General features: G+C 25.7%; 1 protein-coding gene across 2 annotated transcripts in view; it reads left to right on the forward strand.

The window, feature by feature from the left end:
- Window positions 1–27,169, forward strand: part of LOC111681073 (GTPase-activating Rap/Ran-GAP domain-like protein 3) — a 72,704-nt gene that overhangs the window by 27,517 nt on the left and 18,018 nt on the right. Inside the window, exons 1-5 of one of the 2 annotated variants that reach the window (XM_046946922.1) lie at window positions 4,826–5,535; window positions 10,319–10,388; window positions 13,889–13,975; window positions 20,318–20,399; window positions 21,044–21,162. In XM_046946922.1, the coding sequence (XP_046802878.1) occupies window positions 5,369–5,535; window positions 10,319–10,388; window positions 13,889–13,975; window positions 20,318–20,399; window positions 21,044–21,162 (525 nt within the window). In that variant the 5' untranslated portion in view covers window positions 4,826–5,368. Of the gene's footprint in view, window positions 1–4,825; window positions 5,536–10,318; window positions 10,389–13,888; window positions 13,976–20,317; window positions 20,400–21,043; window positions 21,163–27,169 lie in introns of those variants that run through there. The other variant, XM_023442794.2, reaches the window with a different exon arrangement.

The following is a 27,169-nucleotide window of genomic DNA, read 5'->3' on the forward strand; positions in this document are numbered from 1 at the left end:
TGCTAAATACATATAAAGTACACATTAATATATTATTTACTTATACATATAGTAAAGATGACATTTATTCCCTTAAAGATTACATTTATACACATAAATGCTTAAACTTAAATGTTCGACAATTTTCCTTATTTACACCCCTTTTAATCTAAATGATACTCGAGGGTATTCATTAGTTCGTCATTGCATCTGTGACGTTTGTAAAATGTTGAAGTGCAATGAAAAAAAATCAATTATTTGCTAAAATGTCACAACTGAGTGGATTTAAGTGAAAAGACTTTTTCAGAAAAAAGGCTATGGTACAAAGAAATGAGAATAAGAATTATTTTAATTTAATGTAATCATTTAATTTTAATGTAATCATTTAGTGGGTGGACTTTGAAACATATGGTGAGAGAACAGTTTTACAAATATTTGGTTTATTGATAATAATTTATCTTTTACTGAACTCATTCGAATATGAAACTAGCTTGATTTTCAAATATATTTTGCTTACTAATAAAAACCTCCGGTAGGTTAGTGTTCTAGTCTGGACCGGAGACCGAAGGTGGTGGTTTCGATTCCCACCTGTGGCACTGGTTAAGGAGCGCACAACAGGCCCAATTAATGTCTAGGTGTATTTCTTCGGATTTGATGTGTATACATCTTCCTTTCAAACTAACTAAAAAACTTGGTAATGACTTGTACTTATGCAGCAACTTACTTATAAGTCATTACAAAAAAAAGAATAAAAAGTTATGATTTTTACGGACAAAAAAATCCAACAACTAATGTTAGCCTGGCTCTCTCCCTACTGTGAATATGGCAGTGGATCTTTTATAGTCTTCACACAGATATAGATTAGAGTAGCTATGGTTATAATAGGGTTGTAATTACTTAGTCAAGAAAGAATTCCCGCAATAAATCGAACTCACAGCCCATGAACTACTAGACAAGTAATCTAATAAATTTACTAAATAATTTAGGTTAAAAATTCATTCTAAAATTCACTCGAATGTTACTAAATCATTTTTATTCTCTATATATGTAGATATAATGTGCTCAGTCTGAAACTTTACAATCCCTGTTAATATGCTTACATGTAAAATAGTCATTAAAGTACAAGTAAGATTTCCTTTGAAACAATGAAATAATTTTAAATAAAAAAATATTCTATAACAAAGATTCCAAGTGAAACGCCCAAGGAGGCAAAGACAGCTCATTTGTGAATAAAATAAAAAAATGTATTCATTATTATCTCAATAATAGTGAAAAACATTTTATAGCATATGTTTACATTAAAAGAAGCATCGCTTCTTTATAAGTTCAAGATGTGGAAGAAAAAAGAAGGTAAATAAATGTTGGGAAAGGTCGTTGATACTAAAGCTTATAGGGTGGAGAATTGCATGCACCAAGACGAGACAGGAGGATAATTTATTTTATACTTTCAAAGAGTATTTGTGAGTTTGCAAAGTGTTATATAATTTTAATTTCCTTTACTTGTTGAATATATGTGGAAAATTTCATAAGAGATAATAACACATAATAAATGAGATTGCGAACTTTGACCTTTCATATGAATTACATAAATGGAAAAAGAATTTCGCATTTTTTTCCATTCATTTAATGGCATTTTAAACATACCTATCAATCTTAAATTTATGAAAAGATATCAATTTTAAATCAGTTTTTTTTTCAGTTTAATAGAAAAGAAAACAGTTTAATAACTGAAGTCATTAAATCAGAGGTTGGAGAACAAAACTACTTAAAACATTCCACCAAAATTTTGACATTTTATACTAAAAAGAAAAAGAAAACAATTAAATCTAAAACATCAATTTTAATTAATAAACATTTACTTATACAATAACATTTTGTCAGCAATTTTTCTTTATTATTATTTGCCTTTTTTACATTAAATTAATTGCAAAAAAAAACACGAAAAAAACAAAATAACAAAATTTTCCCAGAAAATGAATTCATTATTATTATTATTTACATGAAAAGGTCAATTTAGTGAGAATCATTTTGATTTCGTATTATTGAATGAAAAGGACCATTTTTCGAAACCTTTTTTAAATCAAATGTTATTTTAATTGTTCTTTTCCATGTCGTCGCAACTGATATCAATTTTTTCAGTAGCTGTATCACCAGCCATTCTGTTATTTATATCTTGTAATGTAATTCAATTTAATTTATTCGTCTTAAACGTTTTACTTACTCCTTCTTCAGTAATCTCATTTTTATTTTGTTAATTACACTAGAAGATAGATGACTGCGAATGAGCTCAAGAAATAAATCATCAGCATGTTTTCGTTTAAAATACATTTTCAAAACATAGTTTTTTCTTAATTTTTTTCTTAACTGTATAAAAAGTCTGCTGCTGTTTTTTTTTCTTAGGTTTCATTGGAAAATTGAAATAAAATCTAGATGTGTTTTAGGAAAATTCGAAAAAATAAGAAATAAATAGGTCAATAACATGAAACTAAACAAAGAAAAAAAATAAATAAATGCAATGAAAACATCTTAAATAAACTAAGTAACAGTATAAGAAAGTAAAGTCGGTCATAATCGACTATATTACGCAATAAGAAATTAAACAATATATCTAGCTGGGTGCCATAATAAACTGATCCTTACAGATCAGTTTTTCATCATGGTATCAATACTAATAACTTAATTTTATGATCTCTTTTAAATTTTAAACGAATAGCGGTTAGGATATAAAACAATTCATTTCTTTATAAATTTGGAAAACTATTTAAAAATCAAGGTTTTTGTAGTTGTTACACACATATATGCAAACTCATAATATCTCCTTTATGATAGTTGTAAGCGATATAAAAACATTTCCATTTCAATAAACCAATATAAACACAAACTGAGACACTCAGTTTAGAGAAAACGATCAGAAAACATGTTGTTTTTACAAAAAAACAACAGCATCCACCTCATTGTCAACCACTAACAACATAAAAATAATATTTAATGCATTTTTTTATTTGTTTCCTTTCCTCTATTCTTTTCTTTCCTGTCATTGTGAAGTGCATTTTGCTCTGCACACATATACTCATACTAGAAACCATTTCCTTTACATTTATACAACCGGAAATGTTGTTTTGTTTGTAAAACTGCTAACAATTGCCGTTGGCTAACAACAACAATGTTTTATCAGTGAAATGAAAAAGGAAACCAAAATAAGATTTGAACAAGGTTTTGGTTGTAACCCAAATCAGATCATCATAATGCTCTTAATTTAAAACTGGGAAAAATCTTTCAGAAATGTTTCAATGATTTTGAGTTTTAACAAGATTAGATTTGAAACCACGTCTGTTGATTATTTAGTTAGTTATTTAGTTAGATAGTTAGTTAGTTAGTTAGTTAGTTAGTTAGTTAGTTAGTTAGTTAGTTAGTTAGTTAGTTAGTTAGTTAGTTAGATAGTTAGTTAGTTAGTTAATTAGTTAGTTAGTTAGTTAGTTAGTTAGTTAGTTAGTTAGTTAGTTAGTTAGTTGGTTGGTTGGTTGGTTAGTTAGTTTGCTAGCTGGCTAGTTAGTTAGTTAGTTAGTTAGTTAGTAAGCTAGTTAGTTAGTTAGTTAGTTAGTTAGTTAGTTAGTTAGTTGGTTAGTTAGTTAGTTAGTTAGTTAGTTAGTTAGTTAGTTAGTTAGTTAGTTAGTTAGTTAGTTAGTTAGTTAGTTAGTTAGTTAGTTAGTTAGTTAGTTAGTTAGCTAGTTAGTTAGTTAGTTAGTTAGTTAGTTAGTTAGTTAGTTAGTTAGTTAGTTAGTGAGCTAGTTAGTTAGTTAGTTAGTTAGTTAGTTAGTTAGTTAGTTAGTTAGTTAGTTAGTTAGTTAGCTAGCTAGTTAGTTAGTTAGTTAGTGAGCTAGTTAGTTAGTTAGTTAGTTAGTTAGTTAGTTAATTAGTTAGTTAATTATTTAGTTAGTTAGTTACCTCAATTTCAATTAAATTTGAATTAATTGTAATTAAAGTCTTTCAAATTACATGTAAATGCAAATTTTTTTCCTTATACTTACATGCCATTTTTAATTAGTGATGCAATTACAAACTACAGTTACAATAAGATGTAATTTAAACTGTTAATCTAAATTACAATTACAAGTAATTTTTAATTAGTGATTAAATTAAAAGTAATTTTAATTTTTAAATTCAATTGCAATTATTTGTAATTGTTATTGGCAAAACTATAATTACAATTACAAGTAATTGTAACTGGCAAATTCAATTACAGTTACAAGTAGTTGTAATTAGAAAAATTTCTATTACACATTACAACAAATTGTAATTGATTATTGCTGAATTACTTAGTGTAATCATGTCTGCCTTGGACTGACAGACCACAACACTTAAGTTACGTATTTCTAAATTAATTATTAACATTAAACAAATTTTAAACCCCATTACAACTTCTTGTTGCAAAAATAAATTTATATGTATGTGCAAATAATTTCGATATTAAAGGCATTTTTTAATGAAAACCACATTGTGGTTTAAACGAAGTATTGCAAAAGTAAATGATAAAAGGGAATGTTACTAAACAGAGAAAACGCAACCAATAAAAAGTTCGTGAAAGTAAATACATATGTACATAAAAGAAATGTTGATGAAAACAAAATTTTTTTATTTTTGGGTTAAAGCCAACTAGAACGCAATAGTTCATTTAGGCGCCGTACCAGTTAAGTGCAATTTCTCTAGCTAAACAAAAGAAGAGAAATTAAAAAACTATTACAAGTTCATTATATATCAAGCAAAAAAAACATGAAACGCAAAATTTAAAATTGTGGTAGGTCATTGAAAATTTAAAAATACAAAATTTATTCACTTGTAGTTGAATTTTAAAACAAACCAAGTAGAAAAACTAAAATCTCAATAAAAACTAAAAACAACGAAGTAAACAAAAACAAGTTGCAAATGGGGAAAAGTCAGTAAAATCTAGACCAAACAAAAATAAAAACAACGAATTTATAACGAAATCCTTTAAACCAATATAAAACAACTAAAAACGAAAACGACGAAAAACCAACTTTGGAGTTTTAAACAAAAAGTATAAAAAAACAACGTCCAACCGTTTAAAAAACTAACTGCAAAACAACTAAAAAAGTATTATATAAACTTAACAACAATCAGCAAAAAAATAAAACATATTTTGTTGAGCTAAAAATCAAACTTTTTAAAGCAAATAGTTAAAACAGACTAAAGTTTTTCACTACCACAAACAAAGCAACCTTAAAAGTTGATAGCAGAAAAATAGGAAAATAAGAGAAAGTAGAAAATAAGATAAATATTTTTTAAAGTCTAAAGTTTTTACAATAAAATTACAACAACGGCGTCTACAACGACGACAACAACAAGGACCACCACAAGGGGCAGACACAAGATGTTGTGTTTCAATTTAAAATTAGCAACGATTTTTCGATCGTATCGTGATGAGAGTGTACGTGACCGTAGTCAAAGTTTATGTGCCCCACCCACCACTAATCGGGCACCGCCACACAAAGATATTGGTGCGTTAAGGGTGCTGCAGCGTCGTGCATCAAGCGTTATGTAAGTTGCGATTTTTTTTCGTTTTTTTTTTTTTTTTTGCAAAATTCAATATTTACACAGGATTTTTCTTTTATGTTGAGCAAGAATTTAAAAGAATGTGTTTAATTTTAAAACTTTTCAATAGGAGTTCTTAATGTAAGTAATATATTTTACTTTTTGGAAATGTTTTGCATAAAAGGGCTTATTCATAACAATTTATTAACGCCTATTAAGACAGTTCTTTAAAATGTTGTAAATTTTAAATTACAATTTTATTTCAACACTTCTTATGAATCTACTTGTTCAACTACTTATCTGCTTAAATAGCAAATTCATTGCCTTTTTTACTTGCTGTTTATTTTACTTCTTGGGTTTTATTATTCTCTCTCCAACTGGTTTGTTTCTATATAATTTTGTGGTTTTGTAAAGTGCTCGTAAGAAATTGTTTGCTGTGAAAAAAGCCATCATTTATCAAAAAAAAAAAAAAGTATAACAAAACGAATTATATTTCAACTACTTAGCTAAACCTAAACTTTGACTATCTTTATTGCATATATCTAAAACTCTTTTAATATTAAATTTTAAATAATCGAAGGTAAACGTATCTGTTTTGACAGAGAAGACAAAGCCAATCAAAAAACATGATGGCTCGAAAAGCAAGGGAGGCATTAAATGGCAATCCATTTTTTTATTATTAGCAGTGAAAAATATATCAATTACGAAAATATAAAATACAATAAATTGTGTATAAATCCCATCATAGCAGTAAAGTGTTTCAAAATCAGCACAAACTCCTATGATAATTCTGTAGGGTAAACAACTACAGTCGTTACCATACTGCTCCATTGATTTAAAGTAAAACAATACATTTTCAAAATCATTTAAGTTTTAAGTGTTTGCAAACGTAGACATTTTTCATTAGAAAAGTTAGAGAAATGCGGTCAGTGTTATTTTTTAAATTTTCTAAATTATATACAATATTTATTATTATTATTTTTTTTTTGCATTAATTTTATCATTTTATATGGAATGTATTAAATATACATTAATCAATAGTAGAATATATTGGAGATGTTGTTAATTTAGAATTAAAAAAAATGACTTTAAAAATTCTGAAAATATATTATAACTAAACAATAAGTAAAGTTTTGGTTGCTTTTTTGTCAGGCCATGCAATGTAAATATTCTTTTTGATAAGATTTTTAGAGGTTGCCACGGATTAATGATTATATATCTCGGTTTTTTTATGGACATTTCTTAAAAATGTATGGAAGATTTGGATTCCGAAGATATCTGAGATTTTCAAAGAACAGACAGAGAGATGGATATAAAAACTGATAGATAGACAGAAAGACAGACAGACAGATAGACAGACATACAAACAGGCTGACAAGCTTAATCGGCTCAGCTATTATTAAGTATCCAAATAGGGTCGGAAAATTATATTGCAGAATTTCTAAATGGAAATTCATATTCGCATGGAAATTCAATTCGCATACCCTTCTCACAGAGATGAAGGCTATAAAAATGTGTATATTTTTTGGGAGATAAATTTTGTTATTTATTACAAATATTTGTCATATTTAATTCATAGTAAATTAGTAACCATATATCAGAGTGATAAGTTTTTTTTCTAACTTAATCGTCATTATATTTATGACTTACATTACTAGGCTGATAATTTATTAATAAATAATATAAGTATTAATCTACAATTTAATTACTTTCATTTATTGTCAATATTCATTTTAAATAATTATTTACATAATTTTCTGCATACATGGAAAAAAAATTTAATTTTAAATTAAGTAAAACCACAACTATACAGTAATAATTATTTTATGTAAATAATTAATAAATATAATATTTAAATGTAGATAAAAGCAAACATAAAAGTCTATTTATAAAATATTGTCGGTAATTGTCATATAAATAAATTGTAAATCAACTGAAAACAACCACCACACTACCACAGAAAAATCTAATTATTTAACTATTAAATAGAAAATTTTTCAATAATTATATAAAATCAAATAAAATTGTGTGAAGATATGTATGCAACGGTGGTGGTAAGTTGTTCTATTTATTTATTTGTGTAAAAAAATTTTGGATTAATTTGAAAAAACAAGTATATTATATCAGATACGATTCCAAAGGAGAAATGTTCGATCTTAAATAAGGATCTGTTAAAGGAATTATTGTTAGAAACTCAGTTTCCTGACAATGGTTTCTCAAAATTTTCCTATTGGTCTTCTAGAAGAGTTTAATATTTGGAATATCATCGCTTATAAGATATTTAGCTCTAATTACAACTCTACCTGATAATAAAAGAAAAGTATTTTAATTTATACATTCTGAGGACACATATTAATTTGCTTTCATTGTGATCATATTTAGGATTTTATTAAGCATTATTATGATCCGTCCAGCCCAGTTTTGCTTATGTTTAGTTAACTTCCCTAAGTACAGTCCTCTAATAAGTACATACATTTGCCTTTCCACTAAAAGAGTATGTGGTTATAGATTTAATGCGAGTATACAGACAGTTATCTTGTCAAAACCCTCCAGATTCTATAGCTGGAACCCTATTATATAAATTAATTTCTACTATCACTAATAAGATATTGCTCTTTTATCGAAATGAGTTCGTAAACCCACTGTGTGGTATTTACTTGTTATCGTGCAATTCAGATTATCACATATTTATGGCATAAATAAAAATCTATTATTAAATCGAATTTCAAGAATTCACGACCTACAATTAAATGCTGTCACTCACATATACATATATTAATATTTTGTTTTGATTATGCTCAAATACTCGATCTAATTTTATAACAGTTTATGAATAAATGTTATCAAATTCATACACAAATGATTTCTGTTCATAATGTTACGCGAATAAAATTATACTCTTTATATTGTTTAAATATTGCGTTTTTCAAACTCAGCTAAAAATAAATCAAATATATAAAAATACTTTCAATGTCTAGTTTTCGTTATATGTATGTTGATAATTATTTGTTTTTTTTACGTTAAGAGTAATTATTTAGAATTTTAAACTATTTTATAATAGAGAACACTGAAACTGGGTTAATTTAAAATTAGTTTCCTGTTATAAATACACATGAACTGAAAATAAATTAAGTTTATTTCTTTGTGCATTATAGACTCTTTTAACGAAAGAGATTCTGTTTTAATATAATTTTAATATTGTTAAAAACTTTTTTAATATGCTGTTGGCAATTAAATTATAGAAGAAAATTAAATTTTAAAATTCTTATACTATCTATTTAAGCTCAAGTGTTTTTAAGGTTAACTCAACACTACATTATTTGGTGTATAACTTTAAAATGCGGGATTTTCATTTGTATCAGGATATGAAAACTTTTTAAATCGAATATTATTTCAGAGGAACACATTTCATTTAAAAAAAGCTAGAACCTATTTTGCTAGAAAGTTAGAAAAAGAACATAGCCCGATAATAAATAATAATTTGTATAAATTTATATTCAAAATTAAAGCTACAAATTTAAAAATAATCTCACAATTTTAGATTATACAGAGAAAAGTTTTCGAAACTGTATAATATTTTTTGGTTTCAATAAAAAATTTTCTTTTTTAGAGCAACAACAAAGTTTTTTTTCTATTTTTGCAACATGTTTGATATGCAATGCGTGACTGATTTTATAAATTGCTTAGTTTCTTTTTATGGAAACAATTTTGTTGCAACTTGAAGTAAAATGAAATGAGTGATAAAAATCAAGGCAATTACAGTTTAGTTTCGCAGGGATGTGAAAATTAAATTAATGAAATTTATCCAAATTGCATTTTTCCAAAATCTTAATGGGCAAATAGGTTAAATATTTAATAAATTCAATATGAGAAAAACTTTGAATTTAAAAATTTTAAATTTAATAAAAAAATATAATAAAATAACTTTTGGTTTAAAAAACCGTTTAAATTTCAAAAACAAAGTGTTGCGCAAAAGTCCATTATTTTGCATCTAACGAATAAAAATAAATATGCTTTAGAAAAATTAGATTTATTTTTTCAGCAAGAAATGTCTTCTAATACAATTTAATGAAAAAATAACGCCATATGTGACTGTCAGAAAATAATAATAAAATAAACTGCAACAACTTACATACATTAAAATAAATTAAACATATTCAAATTATATGAAATTGTCTTTATATTAGTACAACTGTAATAAATCATTAAAAACAATAAAAACACATGACCTTCTTGCACCATTAAATCACGATTTGCAATAAGAAAAAAAACACAATTTAATTTGAATTTCATACAAATAAAAAATATAAGAATTTATCTACATGAATAATCAAGAGAAAGTTTAGTCAAAATCAAAAACAAAGCTATTTTACATGATTGGCAGATTTTTAGGGAAGAACAACGTGTTTAACAAACTTTCAAAAATTTTTGATAGATTGTTGAAGCTGCTCTTCTTTTGTTCTCAATAGATTTTTAATAATAAAACTCCAAAAATCTATAATAAATTGTTAATGTAAATGAAAACGGTTGAAAAACTTTTAATAGTGGTTTTGTTAAAATAATTCTGTGATTATTTTTTTATTACATATGAATTTAAAATCCACTACATTCTCAGGTTATGTATATGCATATGACGTATGAGTGATTATTTAACAATCATACGCCAATATGTACATTGAGTTTATTTCACTTTGTTAATAATATAAATATGAATAAAGAGAATAGCAAAGCAATAATATATGTTTTTATTATTCAATATTAAAAAAATTTTATTGTTCTATAATTTCAGCTCATCTGCCACAGAATTAATATCACGACGTGGTGTATTTTCCCGCCATCATTATGGTTCAGTTGATCAGGTATGTAAACATATTGGAAAAATAACAAACCTTAATTACTGTCTATTGTTTCTCAGTTTATTTGAAAATGCTATAAAATTCAAGTTTATATCTTTAATATAAGAAGCTATATCTAATATAAGTGTGCTATCAGAAAAACAAAAAGTACCATAAAATTACATTTGAGACCTTGAATTTGGTTTCATGTTTTAGGCCCAGTACTATGGAAAATAACTAAAACTAATATTTAATATACAAACAAGTGTTAAAAATCCCCTTTTATAATCAATAATGATGGGCACTTTGACGCTAAACATCCTTGTTTGGAATATTGAAAGATTTTGTATTGAAAAATAATATTTTACATGTTGCTGTATACCAAAATCAAAAACCATATAGCAATTAGTTTGAATAAAATTGTTCTTTTTTCTCTTTAAATAATAAACAAAAGCAAATTTAGTTTCCATACGAATAAATTGACCTCTTTTGAAAATACATGTATGTATTCACATGTATGTACTCAAAACAAACCCGAAATATATAGTACCATTGTTAGAGTTTTGTTTATTGCGTTTCTAAAAAAGTCAAAAAGAATATATTTTTATACCTAGTAAATACATAAATTTGTATATAAGTTTGTGTGAGTTTTTGCATACAGTAGTCGAATAAATATTTCTTATCTCGTTGTTTATTTGTAAGGCCATACGTGCGTATGAGTATGAATATGGATTTCATTAGATACTTTTATAATCTATACGTACCATAGGTATATTGGTTATGGAGCTTACAAGAAAGTTAGAAATTATTAAAAAAGTTATTTAGTTTTTTTCAGAATTTAGTTATTTTTGATATTTAGAAGTATTTTAGGTTTAAGTAAATATGTTACCAGTATTCCCTAGTGTAATTATCATTACATTTTTATGTATAATAGGGTGTCCCGTTGACCACATTTTTGGAGAAATATATTCCAAAAGATTATTATTAATGTTTTAAATACAAAAAAAAAAAGGCAAGAATTAAATAAGCGCCTTTTGTAAAATACAAAGCATGGTATGATAGATTTGAATACCCAAGACATCTAAGGTCTTCCGAAAATTGATTTTAACAGACACACAGATGTACAGATAGACGGATATGACTTAATTCTCCGCTATTTAAAAGGATCCAGAATCCTTATATTTTTTGACTTTCAAAAACTAATATAATTATAAATATTTTACTATCAAAGTAAAGTATATTTAAACATTATAATGTACTTACTTATTCATCGCTATGAAATAAAATCAATAATAAAACAATGCAAAAAATCTCATATTCAACCTTAATGTTAATTATGTATTAGAAAAAGAGAATAAGTAACTGATTTTACCTTTCCAATTAATAGCTGTGTCAAGGTGTCATAATGTTAATTTTTGAAATTTTTGTGCAAAAAATACTAAAAATATGACAAAATTATTATGTAAGTTTATAGCAATGAAAACGATAATAAAAAATAGTTTAGGACGAATTTTCTATTTCATTTTAACGTATATGTGTATGTATTTTTCTATTCATTCAAATCATACTTAGAAATCTATAATGCCAATGAGCTCAGAATGAATGAATAAAAGAAGGTATTCGGAAAGGAGTAAATTTATGTCAGTCTATATACTATGTAAAGACTTTAGTGACATTGACACTTTTATTATCGCACTTAGAAGCACACATACATATATGTACATATATACATAATATACCCAACAGTTTTAAGTAGCAGTCATGTTCCTTTGTTACATAAATATGTAGTGGTAAGTGTACTAGTAAAGAGATGATGGGTTCGATAGAGGCCTATTTGTATTTGTCAGGTTTTGATGTATATACATACTTCCTTTAGTTTAAACTTACTAACTACATATTTGACTAGTAATAATATATTTAATATAGGATGACGTTAGAACTCACCACTACCAAATACAATGCAAAAAACAAGTATTTACAAGATTTTATTATTTTTGAAATTAGTGTATTTTTATTTAACAAGTTACACATTGTAGTTTGTAAATCGTCTACCGCGAAATGTTCAGTTACTTTTGGCAGCTGATCAGGGTTATATTTTGTGCAGATTTACAATCAACTTAAATAAAATAAATTTCATCAACTGTAGAAACAAAAATATTACAAAATAAACAAAAACTTAAAATTTTTATTTTTAAAACAGTAATGGTCTAAAAAAACGTTAAATGAAATTCATCTCGAAGAACGCAAAAGTTTTGTACTTCTACTCTCTTACATCTTGCAGCAATGTAGGGTAACTGTTTCACACATGAATGTTTTTATAAGCGTTAAATTTGTTATATAACTGTTTGTTATAAAAACATAAACTAATATACTATAAACAAGTATGTAAAAAAGGGTGTCGATTAAACCACTTTTTGGAGGAATAACTAGCAAAAAAATAGAAAAAATATTTTAAAGATCCTTAGTTCTCTAAAAGCAGTTGAAAATTTTAATCTCAGTACAATATGTTAAAAAATTGTCTGCATAGTTTTTTTAATGTGTGTTAATACTCAAAATCCTTAAAAAATGCTTGGGACACTCTATTGTAAACAGGTATATGTAAGTATATTACTCGGCTCATAAAATAGGTTTCTAGTTCAAAATGTATTTGATGAGAATATAAGTGATCAAAGATTTTTAATATTTTCTCAATTGGATTAGAATCTATTTCCTCAGATTTTAAAGATATTTACTAAAATACAATAAAGCCCACAAAGATAATTAAAAATATGCAAGATAACTAAATTTATAAGATATTCTCTTACGAATGTTTATATTAACAATGTAAAAGAATTAACACTTAAAGTTGTCATTATACATTAAATAATACGATTAGATTTTCGGACTTAACTCATATCTAAAAAATGTTTTTGTAAGTGTCTAGTAGAGGATTATGATTTCATTATTTACACTTATGTGAAATAAATAGATGAAAGAAAAAAAGAAATGGAAAACTTTATAGGGAAGATGCCTATAAAAAATCAACTTAAAACTCTTCAAACATTTATTTAACTATGAAAAAAGGATGTTATTATCACTTTACTGTTTTTAGCATTATACATACAAACATATTTATAGAACAACATCTGTAAATGAGCCTACTTCCCCACTCAAACTGAAAGTAAAAACACTTAATCATATTACATGCCCTAACATATGTAAGCAATAGATTATATTAAATGAATTAGTTTTGAATGGAATTTGCAGACAGACAAAGCAATATATATTTATATATTTACAAACACATTCAGGCTAAATGATTCATTTTCACATGATTATATTTCCAATTAAGTGCAGGTGTTTTTTATTTTACCTTCTCTGCTAAAAACAAAGTGCTCAGACAAAATTAACATTATTATTATAAATAATAATAAATAAATATTGTTTTAATTAAACAAGTTAAAGTGTTTGAGAATTTATCAATGACAATTAGGTAATTTATTTTCTTTTTCGATTAATTTGTTGATATTTATGTCTACTTGCAGTTGCCACAATCTGAATTGGATGGTATTGATCCCAATTTTAAACGATTTCGTGTTGAAAATGGTGAATCATTAGCGGAAAAGGATGAGGTATGTATTGTTAATTAAATGTTGGATGTTAAGTTGTTTATAATCATTTTCTTTATAAATAAATGCACGCTTTTTTCTCAACCATGACCTTAAGTGTTATAAAACATATTTATGACATAAATAAAACAGCTAAGCGATTATTGTGAAGCGTTATTTAGAGCTTTTAAAACTATAAAATAAACATTGTTTCAATTATACACACTAGCTAATGTTCTCATAGATTTACAGTTACTAAATGTATCCCTTTTATTCAGTATTTCCCCCAAGTATATATAACTAAGGATTTTTGAGTTCTGACATGTACATATGTATGTATTAATTCGTTAGAATACAAAAAGCAAACAGAAATTAACGTTGCGTTAATTGCACCTTAAGCTTTCCTAATAGAGGGAACCACTTAACTTAGAATGTAGTTATTTTTCAAATCCAAAGTTCAGGTCAGCTACCCCGAACTGCTGGGCAGTCACTGCCAGAGTAAACACTTCATTATGTATTATTTATTCAAGCAACAGTATATTGTTTTCAGTTTTTTTATGCTTTTATCATCTCTATCTCTCATTTTTATTGAGTGTGGAAAAGTGAATGATAAAATTTTAACAATTTACGTGTTGAAAATAAAAATAGATAAATGTGTAGCAACAGAAAGCACAAACACAATTGCTGCCAGCATGAATTTAAAAAAATGTGAAATAGGGATAAACTATATAAAAACTCTTGTTGCAGAAAAAAGAAAAAGAACAGGATAAAACTTAAAGGATTTCATTATTTTTATTTCGTTTTAAAAACCACAAAGATGTTTATGCAAAAATAAGTAAACAAAATATTTAATATAATTTATAAACATTAAAGTTGCCCTTTTAAAATGAAATTGCTTTTATTTTTGATATTTTTTCTTTTTGAAATAAAAGTTTAAGTATTTTTTTCTTTTATTAAAAAGAGATTAAAATTTAAACGTGCTTTCAGAAAAATTCATGTCTTTATGTTTTTAACCAAAAAATTAATCTTTAGAAAACATTACAGCGAAAATAGTACTAATTTAGAGATTTCGAACAAATATTAGATTTAACAACATATGGGTTATCGATCAACAATCGCCAAAAAGCGGTTAAAAAAGCAAAATAGGATTTTGGTCGCAAAATTGAGTTTTCGGACTAAGCTATGAGTGATCAGTGATTATAAAAGAAACTTTTTGTAAGAAAAATATTACTTTTAGATTTTCGATTAGAATTGAGAATTATGAGTGATGAATCTCATATATATTACAACAACTTCCGAAAGGCTATTCCAATAGATGAAGATGAAGCCAATGGTCTAGTCGAGGTTTTATTTAATACAGTCAATGGACTAATTTATAGCATATTCGAAAGTCCAGTCTATAGACTAGTCGAAGGTCTAGACTATGGACAAGTCGAAGATCTAGTCTATATACTAGTCGTTGGTCTAGTATAAAGACTAGTCGATATTCTAGTATATAGTTTAGTCGATGGTCTAGTACGTTGGCTAGTCGAAGGTCTAATATATAGATTAGTTGCAGGTCTAGTCTAGTCAACAAATAAGATGCTGGTATATGGTCGATGGTTTCGGCCAAAAAAATTGATTTTCGAACAAATCTATGAGAGATCAGTGATCTCAAACAAAAAAAAAACATTTTTGAAAAAAACTACCTTTGGTTTTACATTTTCGATTTTGATATAAATTGGAGAGTATAAAAAATATGAATTGAAATTATTAGTGATAAGTCTCACATCTATTTGCTAAGATCAAAAATTATTTCAACGGAATTTTCAATATAGTTTTCCTTAGTCTTAAAAAAACTATCTCTCTAGGTTTTACATCAAGAGCAAAATCAGTGTAAAATAGTATGAGATATATTAAAAGATATAGCTTCACTTCTTTGCTCGGTTTTAAATTGTTTAAATAAAGAATCTATCAACAAATTTAATTTAAACTAACTTTTAAGAAAAGTTTTCACTTACCACTTTTTCACCAAAATATCTCTTTGTAATTCTATTTTCTACGAAACTTCACTAGGAAGTTGAATAACGTAATTTAAACACTTAACAAATACACTACAAAAAAAAAACTGAAAGTAAAAGAAAATGAAAATTTTTTCATTAGAATCACAATAAGATCAATATAATTAAAACAATTTTAATAAAGTTGTAAAACAAAGTTTTCACTCACCACTTATTCACCAATATTTCTCTTGTTTATTATTTACTTTTTTTCTATAAAACTTCACAAGGAAGTTGATTGATCAAATTTAAACACTTTTAACATACACAAAACCTGAAAATAAAAGAAAAGGAAATTTTATTTCATCAGAATCACAATAAGATCAATATTTATATGACAAAAAATTCTATAATCTAGAGTTTACACTAGTTCAATTCATTACATTTTCAAATATAATGATTTCGCTTTAACTACTCTTAAAGGATAACGGTCACATGCATGTGTCTTCTCTTAATATAAATGTTAAATGGTCAACAATAATTTATTTAAGCTGATTAAATTAAATATCCACATGTATAGATTAATATAATTTATACTCGCTCTAAATCGATAATAAAACTGTCCAAAATACAATAACAAAATACACATTTACATAAATGTTTTGTTTACATGTGTGTATTTGTGGGGGTGGAAAAAATAAGGATAAAATAAATATTTACTAAACGTAAGCTAAATTAGTCACGCTAAGGTGTTTTAGTGTGTAAGCAATACAAGTGGCCAGAGGTAAATACTTATTGGAAGGTGTACAAAAATTAAAAGGTTAGCTGGCCCCCAAATTAAAACATCTGAATTGAACACTCAGCTAAACATGTGTGTCTACAAAATTTTACAACGTGTGTAAATAAACGCATATACCTAATATAATTTCTTAATAAGTTGTATTTAAATAAATGTTATCCAAAAAAGGACAAGTTACCGTTATAATTAATGTTTTTTTCTATTATTCATTTCAATTGTAACCCTATCTAATTACAAAAATAATAACCTTTTCAATTTCTCTCCTTTACTTTAATTAAATTAATTAACTTAACAACTTTAGAAAAAATAATTAAAAGTGTGAAACAAGTCTTGTAATTACAAGAAAATTACGTGAAAAGTACCTGAAAACTAAACTATTTTACACACCTATTTTCTTAAGACTAAAACTTATAACGAAATTTAATTCAAAAACTTTTGATAAAAAAAATTGTTTTTGTACAATTACTGACTGACTTATAAACAAATTAAATAGTGGGTAAAACTAGAAATTTTATCTTTCTGGTGTGAAAAGAGTTTCAAAACATTTCGCAAAAAGTTTCAATGTTTATCAACTACTGGATTTACATAGAAAAGTAAATAAAAAACGAATCAAAATACCATTTTAGTTTTCTCTTTTGATCATAAACTGCCAGAAGATGCATATGGATGTAGTAAATAAAAAGTCGAAAATCAAAATCAAATTTATTACAAAAAAAAAACAGGTTAATTCTTGAAGTAAATTTTTCCAATAGAATTAAATTTCATAAAGTCTATTCCAATAGATAATCAGAAGACCATTCGAGGGTCTAGTCTATTAACTACTCATAGGTGAAGCCTAGGAACTTTTCGATTATCAAGGTTATATACTCAGAGGGCTAATTTATATCCTATTCAAAGGTCTTTTCTATTACATAGGTCAAGCTCCAGTCTATAGATTAGGTATAGTTCCAGTTTATAGACAAGACCTTTGTTTAGTCTATAAACAGGAACTAGTCGATGTTCTAGAATATTGACTAGTCAAAGGTCTTTTAGACGACTCAAAGGTCTAGCCTATAAAATAGATCGACTAGATCTTTTGGTCTATAGACTAGGCGATGATCTAGTCTATAATCTAGCCTATAGACTAGTCAATGATCTAGTCTATAGTCTATAGACTAGTTGATGAACTAGTCTATAGACTATTGACTAGTCAAATGTCTTGCCTATACATTAGTCTATGGTCTAGTTAATAGCCTAAATGATGGTCTAGTCTAGAAATTACTCTACTAGTTTAGACGAATTAGTAAATCGGAATAAGTGAATATACATTTCTCACTCCATATATATAAAGCAATTTTATCTCTAACAACATTAAAAACTCTGCAATTGAATCTTTTTAACAACCCACGATAAATCAGCGATTGTCAGTTAATTTTTCTTTCTCTTTTGCAAAAATATACAAGTACATATTTAAGTACTTTAATGGCAGAAAGAAAACTCTAATAATTTTATGCTGAATCATTTGATTTATATAATGGTCATATTTAGGCAAAAATAAAAAGCTAAATAATCACAAAAACTAAATGAATGTGGTTGCTGAACATCTATAGATAAATAATGCTTTGTAGTCCTTTTTTCATTTTATTTCTCTTCCTCAAATCATTCTTTAGATTTACACTTCTTATCTTTTATGGGAATTTATTCAATTTCCTTTTTGTGCTCAAACAAAAGCATCGTAACATGTATTAAGAAATGTTGATACTTCGCTTAAAAGAGCAAAAAAAATCTCTTTTTAAATTATTTATTTATATTAATGATGAAACAAAGTTGTTTACAACATAATATTTTATTCACTTTCCAGTCCCCTTCTTACAGTTAAGTCGTTGACAAGACATTTTTGATGTAAATTTAAATATATTTATTTTATATTTTGTTCTTTTCTTCAGTTAACAATTATTGTCATTTAATGTTAAAAGATGTTTAGAAAAATAAAAATATTTTTATGTGAGGATTTTAAAAGGTTTAGAAGTCATCTCCATTTTTTCATGCATAAATAATGGCATCTGTTTATGTTTGTCCAATTTTTGAGTTTTTTTCAAAAGTAGAGATTACTACTTTTGCTTCGCTACCTTTCGTTTTTGTTCTTGTAACAGAATGATATCTTATAGTGAAGCTTAAGAGTGTTTTGCAGAAATTACTTTAATTTTATTTAATAGAATTATTATTGTTAATTTGAATTTTGATAGAATTTTTTTACTTATCCCAAATAAACAAACCTTTTTGAGTCTTTGTTATGATTGTTGTTCAAAGTGTGTGAATTGAGTCTTAAAGGTAAAAATGGTAAATGACAATACAAAAGAAAATAAATGTATTTATTATTATTACTATTTATACTCGTTTACAAGTAAATAAATAGAACTCAATTCAAAATGTGTTTATTTAAATTTATTGTTCAGACAGACCTTAATGTTATCAGCAAAAAAAAATAAACACGTTTTTCTAATACTTATTGTATTTCTAATCAATTTAAAACTGCTAAAAAGGCTTGGATTTAAATTTTTATAGCCATGTAAATTTTTCAAATATTTTATTATTTTTTCTAGGCTTTGTTTTGTTTTCTATTTTTAATTTACATTGATTTTTTGTGTGGTATTTTTAAACAAATTCTCTGTAATTAAACTGTCACAGAGATTTGTTTTATTTAACATATATTTATACATAAATAAGTAACCCCCAATATTCCGTAAAATTAATTTAAATACTTGAAAATATATTACATGTCATTACCAAACGTCATTCTTAAATAAGATACCAGGAAAAAAATTGCTCCCATGTTTTTATAACATTTACAAGACCAATTTGGAAAAGAAAACACATAAAAGAAAATCGAAATACTTTAGAAAACAATTTTGGAAACTTGAAGAATAACGCCTACTTTTAAGAAATACACACACGCAAATATTTATAGCAATATTTAAGAAAATATGATATTGTAGTCATTTAAACCGAATCATTTGCACCCTTAAACTTAACTAGAACTGAACTAGAACTGAACTAGAACTGAACTAGAACTGAACTGGCACTGAACTAGAACTGAACTAGAACTGAACTAGAACTGAACTAGAACTGAACTAGAACTGAACTAGAACTGAACTAGAACTGAACTAGAACTGAACTAGAACTGAACTAGAACTAGAACTGAACTAGAACAAGAACTGAACTACAACTGCACTAGAACTGAATTAAAACTGAACTAGATCTATAACTGGTATAAGTTTGCGAATATTCAACGGTTCTACAAAAATTACATTCTTATGAATGTATGGTACCAAAAAAGGGACTACAAAGGACTTAGCAAATGTGTGCCTTAAAATATATTGACATTTGATTGATTACAAGCTGACAGTAAATAAAAGCTTAAAAAATACCTCAAGCTGTGAATGTGTTTTTTACATATGTATAGGAGAATATGTATGTGTTATATCTTTTGATACATGTTGAATACATGTCGTTTTTATTTATTTGATTTATTGTTGTTTTTATTTCATATTGTATTTTCTTAGAATTCTACACATTTATACATCTTTTATATTGTTTCTCATTACACAGGTATTTGGTTCACCTAGTGCCCCCATATTGGAAAATCCAGAACATCAAACACGTTGGTATTTTAAGTATTTTTTGGGAAAATGTAAGTAATTTTAGGGAAAAAAATTGTTCACATCTTAATACGTATATATTATATAACATTTTTTATTTATATTTTTATTTTCAATTCTTTCAACAATCAAATAGAAATTAATGACTATAAGGCATACCAAAGAGTCTGAAAACATTTTAAATTTAAAACTTGTTATTGGATTTAGGTTAAATGAGTTTGTTGAATAACCATTTTTTCTTTAAGTAGATTTTTATTTAAATTACTTTATATATATAAAAGAATTTTTTAATATAAAAGATTAAACAGTTGTGTGTCCGATGAAAAAAATAAATAAAATGTAGCATTTTATAATAATAATTTAAGTCAGAATAAAAAAGTATCTCAGAAATCAGCTAAATAATATGGAAAGTGTTAAGAAATGATTTTCTTTAATTACTTTAGATATTAATGCTAAATCTATCATCAACTCTTTATTATATTAAATTTAAGGCACACAAATACCCATATTTCCAATGAAATTATAGAAAAAATTTAAATTACATTTTTCATTTCATTCATTTAGATTATTTTTCCTATTTTATTATAAATTTATAAAATTCCTTTATTTTTCTTTTTACTGCCAGTCATAATAAATGTTTGTTTCCACATGTGTATTTTTTTCTACTTCGTTACAGTGCATCAAAACTATGTTGGCATTGATGCTGAAAAAAGTCCATATTTCTTATCCGTGGTTTCACAAGATTCTGGCAACCAAGGAGCACCTATGTATCGTGCCATATTATTCCGTAAACAGGTAAATTGAAGCGCCATACAAAACACACAATAAAAAATACAAATATAAGAGAAAAAATCATATATGAATTTAAAAAAAACACTTGCAATCTTAACAAAACATTCTGCAACCGCAAGAGCAGAAAACAAATTCAGCAAAAAAGAGAAAAATGAACAACAAACATTACACACCTCATCTACTAGTTTAACTAGCGGAAAAAGAAAAATATTTCTTGTTTTCATCTACAAACACATTCACTTTTATAACGATAAGTTGTGTACAGGGATTAGTTGTTTTGACTTTCTTCCTTTTACTTTTAAGCCAGAAAAGTTAAAGTTTTAAAAATTTATGAATTTTAAAATGAAGAAATGAATAAGAAATCGTTATTTATATATGAATAGAAAAAGTATTATTTAAGTTACATAAATTTTAATGAAATAAAGTGTTTGTCCTATTAAATAGTAGTTTAGACACAATACTTCAACAAGACCTATAAAGAACTCTCTGAGTTGCAATGGTTTAAGCTTTAAAATTTTTTCAAAATTAGTGTTTCTTCTCATCTATGTAATAAATACTTTTTTAATTATTAGAAAAAAAATTTAAAACAATTTCGGACCTTTTTTTAAAAATATGGTTTAGGTTTGTGCTGATGTATGTAACTCACTGAAATATTGCTTCTATTTTCGTAATCGATTTAGCTATGTCCGTCTGTATTTCTGTCTGTCAGTCCGTTCATATAAACCTTGTAATCAACTTGACACAAACGTTTTTTCTTTTTAAATAATTTTCACATTTCGATAATTTCGAAAATCATCCGTGCACAAAACTAAGCTTTGCTAATTTTTGTAGAATTACTAGAACATTTAACAAAATTATGGACGCAAAAGCCCTATTTGTGGGTATGTTTCTATGGGGGCTAGGTGAAATAATGATCCGATTTTAACCATTTGCAATAGGCTTCGTTCTTGTACTCCGACATGTACTTTAAAAATAAATCTGTTAATTTAGAAACGCGTAATTATAGTTGCTACAAATATCTCAATTGGTCCCCAATACAAACGGGCTCCCGAATACCAATATTTTAGCCCATAATTTTTATTTTTTAATTTATTGGCATGTCTACAATCATCGGAACTAAGACTTAATAATATTGATCCAAATAAGGGTAAAATCTGAGACGATCCTTAAAAATTTTGGTCTCAAATAAAGACTCTTTTAGAAGAGTTTAAATTTTGACTTAATACGGCTATATGTATATACACGGTACATAGAGTCGTATTAAGTAAGGTTCAGCCAGAATTTTTAATTTCTTCGATAGAAATCAGAATCAAAAAACCTCGTCATACATTTTCAGCTCTCATCGAGTTTAGGTTTTTTTAATATCGGTTTTGTATATTTTCCGTTTTTACCCATATATTTACTTTTTATTAAATTAAAATTGATGGGGTTTATTTGACTTCTAAGAAATTTTCAAGAAAACATAAAAAAAAATTTTAAATAAAATTTAAACTTAGAGCAATATTTGCATAGTCGACATAAAACTATTGTAAGATTAAAAAGATCAGTCAATACTGGGTCGCTTGTCCGACAATACCCTTGTTTGGGTCTCTGCGCATAGGGACTACTACGGTAATGAACATTTAATATTTAAAAAAAATTATTATTTCAAAACCTTTTTAAGATCAACGAAGCCCCCCAAATTTTGGCTCCCATGTTACACATCTTTACCCTGGGATTGTAATAAAACTAAAATGGGTTAATATAACATCATCAAACATTGGCTATGGTGTAGTCCAATATATAGTTATGACCCTAATGTATACATGTGTATTGTATAAAATATTATGTTTTCTTTATATTTCTGTAGTCATTTATCTTGATATTGTTTATTTCCATATTGTTGTTTTAAATTAAAACAAAAACGTTGCAATGTAAAAGTTTTTCATGGATAGAAAATGTTTTTATTTAATCCTTTGTTTATCTTGGGTAATTATTTTATATGTATACTTTGTCGGTATACAAAAACAAGAAAAGTTTTTTTTTGGAAAACATTTATGTATGAACTTCCTTTAATTTAATTTTAGTTTAAAATACTTATAGTAAATATAATGTTCTTAATATATTTGATACTAAGTTTTAAAAGAAAACATGTTCCAGGAAATGTAAACAAAATGTAACAAATATTCACAATAAAACAAATCATAATATGAAGTAAATAATTGTTTAAGAAAAACAAATTAAGTCTACTGTTAATCAACTCTTCTCTTTAGAAGAAAATATGTCTACTGAAAGAAGGCTTAAAATTTATTTCATATGCAATTTAAAGAGGCTTGACAAAATTTTTACAATAATACTGTTGCATTTATTATAACAATATTAAAATTATTGCTCAAACCATATATGAGAATTTGTACATCTTCTCTATGCTGAGCATAATTAAGTATGTATTTTCTAATCTTAAAATTGCTTCAGTACTAAATTTTCTTCTTATTCTTATTCTTATCCTGTTGAATATATCTACTTTAATTATGCTACTATTCTATGAAAACATGTTCTTCTTTCTTTCTGAAAAAAACAATTTAATCGTTAATCAAAGTTATTGCCTCGGGCACGCACTCACAATACAAATTTTTTATTCTTGCATTGTTCTAGAAACATTTTTTTGCAATTATTATTGGGTATACGAAAAATCTTAAGAATCCTTAAAATCTATGTGTATGTATAAATGTATATATGTATGCATATATATAGTAAGTAGTATCTATGGTTGGATACAAAAGCCTCCAAGAAAAGAAACTAAAATTGTATAGAATGCTTTAGGAAAATAGGTCTTAGAAATTGAAACAAAAATAAGTGGAGCTCTAACCAGTAAATTGCCTAACAGTATTTATAAAAAAAAAACATCTTTAAGCTTGTTAAAACATTTCATTAAATTTTATTTCCTTTTGTTTACAAAGAAACCATAGAAAGACATATTTTTTAAATTCGAAAATATCACATCAAAAAGTTATTAAACTTTTATTTATATTTGTGAATAAAAGAAAAAAAATATATTTTCCTTTCATTACAAATATTTTTTTAAAGAAATGTTTTTATTTATTTTAAATCATTTATGTCTATCATTAGGATAAACCGTCTAGAATTTCATTAATGACCGAAAAAAATTTCCAACTACAACAAGCAATATATTTATAAATGTATGCCTTAAAAACAAGGTTAGATTGTTTGTGTGTAGTTGTTTTTATAGCTGTTGTTGTTTTTGTTATTTTCCAAACAATGTCATTTCATCAACAATGTTAATGATTATAATTAGCAACTTAAGTAAATATTTGTCAACAGCAACAAAAAAACAACATTGATGTCGGTAGCTAAAACAGCAGCAGAAACATGATAAAATGACTTACGTTGACCATAAAAATGGTGAAAAAAAGGAGTTGATTTTATGTCCCCTCATTAGTTGTTGTTATTTGTTTTGTTTATTAGTATGTATTCCAACATAATTTGTTGTTGTTTACGTTTGAAAATAATTAAAAAAGCTTAGATTAGTTCCAGATAAAGGTGCATGTAATAAATTATATTGGTCCAGGTTTAGAGATCTAGCAATATTTAATATATTTTGTAACTACCCAACAAAATCTTTACTTAGCCGGTAAGTTGGCAAGTAATATTGGAGAAATTGTATGTAGTTATTTCTGAGATGAATAACTACGACCAAAAAATAACTAGTTACATATGTGCTTACTCGATTTTTCGGGATTTAAAACTGACTTTACAGTTAATTATTAGGTTTACTATTCTATTCTCATGCTCCATTAAGAAGTGCAAATATCAGTATTTCTTATAATATAACTTATAACATTGACTAGGGTTCAAACCACATCCTAATTCCTTATTAGACACATGCTATATACAACTGGCTACAAATCCAATTCAAATAAATTAATTAATGTTATTCATAACGACCACACATTACCAAGTAATGTATGATATAACTACATAACCTACAATACTGATTACTAAAATTTTAAAATTATTTCAAATTAACAAATTAAATTATTATTGTAAGATGAGATTTTTGTTTAGTGTAGGAGATAAAAATAGATAAATTCAGTGAGCTCATATCTTATAAAACAAAAATATACAAATTGAAACTTTTTGAAACTTGTTTTGAAAATCACCCTTTTAAGTAGTAATCTACAAAAAGCCTTATTTCGGAAAATTTCTATAGCACAGCATTTTCTTTAAAAATCCTAAATATTTCTGGTACTTTTCTCATAAAAAATGTTGCAACTTTTTTCATATAAATAAAGTACCTTGAAGAGGGTTAAAAATAAAAAAATTAACTTTATTCAAATTTTTGCGTTAATTTGAAATAAAAAACCGTAGATTTAGTAACACCGTCTAACAATTAAAATCAGACACAGATCGGACGATATACATCTAAAACTGTAAATTTAATAAAGTAGAACTGGGTTCTTAGTCTTTCATGAGTTTTTTTATGACCTCAAAGTTTTAAAGGTTACTTTTTGCAAAAAATATTTGAAAATACTTCTACTAATCAAACAATGCCAAATTTAATGTAAAACGAACTAAAATAGTTTCGAAATTTTTTGTTTTATTTTTATTTCAAAATATGTAAAAAATTTCTATTTTTTAAATAGTAATGAATACCTTAGATAGACATTTTTGACATCTTTCTATTCTGAATGTATAAAATAAAAGTAATACAGAATATTTCCCAGCCCTTCTCGTTCGCTTAACATTTAATATGATATTGTTTGATCAGTAGAATGATTTTAAAATATATTTTGAAAAATGTACCTTTACAAATTTTGAAGTTCACACATGAAATGAAAAACAAAAAAGCGGTATTTCTCTATATAAACATATATTTGGCGTAGGGTTTCTTATGACAGGATTTCTATAACTTTACCTTTTTGCAAATTTATATCAATTTACTGCATAATTTTTTACTGAACAAATAACCCTTTCTCTTGACTAAATTTTGTCATAAAACCAAAGTGACTATTCTAATGACAAATTACATTTTTCGCAATAAAAGTCAAATCACAAAAAGGACAGAATATTGAAAACTCTAATAAGGATAAAGGCAGAAAATAAGTGTATGAGTATTCAAATCACCATCAAATAATATTGTGGGTGGTTTCAATTTCATTTATAGCCATGTTTTTTTAATAAATATAAAAATTAAATTTCCTTCATTAAACAATAACAAAAAATTCGTGTTAAATTAAAAGTTTATAACAGAAAGAAAAAATACAGAAAACTTTGGACATAATTAATTAAAGAAAAATAGTTAAGTAAACTTTTAAAATAATTGATATCATTCTCTAAGATTTTTAGTCTATTGTATGTAAAAAGATCTTTAAAAAAGGCTTTTTATTAAACATTTTAAATTTGTTGCTTAATTGTTAATAGCTTTTTGTTATTGCTTAATTATTGGTAACCTAAAACTGGGATTTTTTTAATTTTAAGAGCCTTTTCTAATGAAGGGTCAATTTAACATTTTGTTTCTGTCAATTTAATATATTTTAATATTAGAGTTTATTGGAAAAGTTTTGTGTAATAAATAGGATTTTTTTATAAAGTTAAAACATATATATTGTAATATTTGTGGTTTAAATTAAATTTTTCTAGTCTTTTATTCTTTATAGTAAGAATTTGTAGTAATTTTATTTTATTATTTATTTATTTATTTATTTATTTATTTATTTATTTATTTATTTATTTATTATTTGTTAAAGGTTTTTGAAGCAATTATCATTTTAGGAAAATGTTTAAGTAGTTTTAAAATTGTTTAAATAATTTGTCACCAAAATTCAAAATATGAAATATGAATTTTAGAATCACAAAAATGTCCACTCAATGCCATAAATATTCAAAAGCAGAAAACAGAAAATTACATTTTACTATTCTTGCCAATAAATCAATTACATTCACTTATTAAGTCCTTTTGAAAAAAAATATCTAAAAGGAAAACATTGTAACTATATATTGTTTTGCCTTT

This window comes from Lucilia cuprina, chromosome 3 (assembly GCF_022045245.1).
Source record: "Lucilia cuprina isolate Lc7/37 chromosome 3, ASM2204524v1, whole genome shotgun sequence".
Classification (NCBI taxonomy): Eukaryota; Metazoa; Arthropoda; class Insecta; order Diptera; family Calliphoridae; genus Lucilia; species Lucilia cuprina.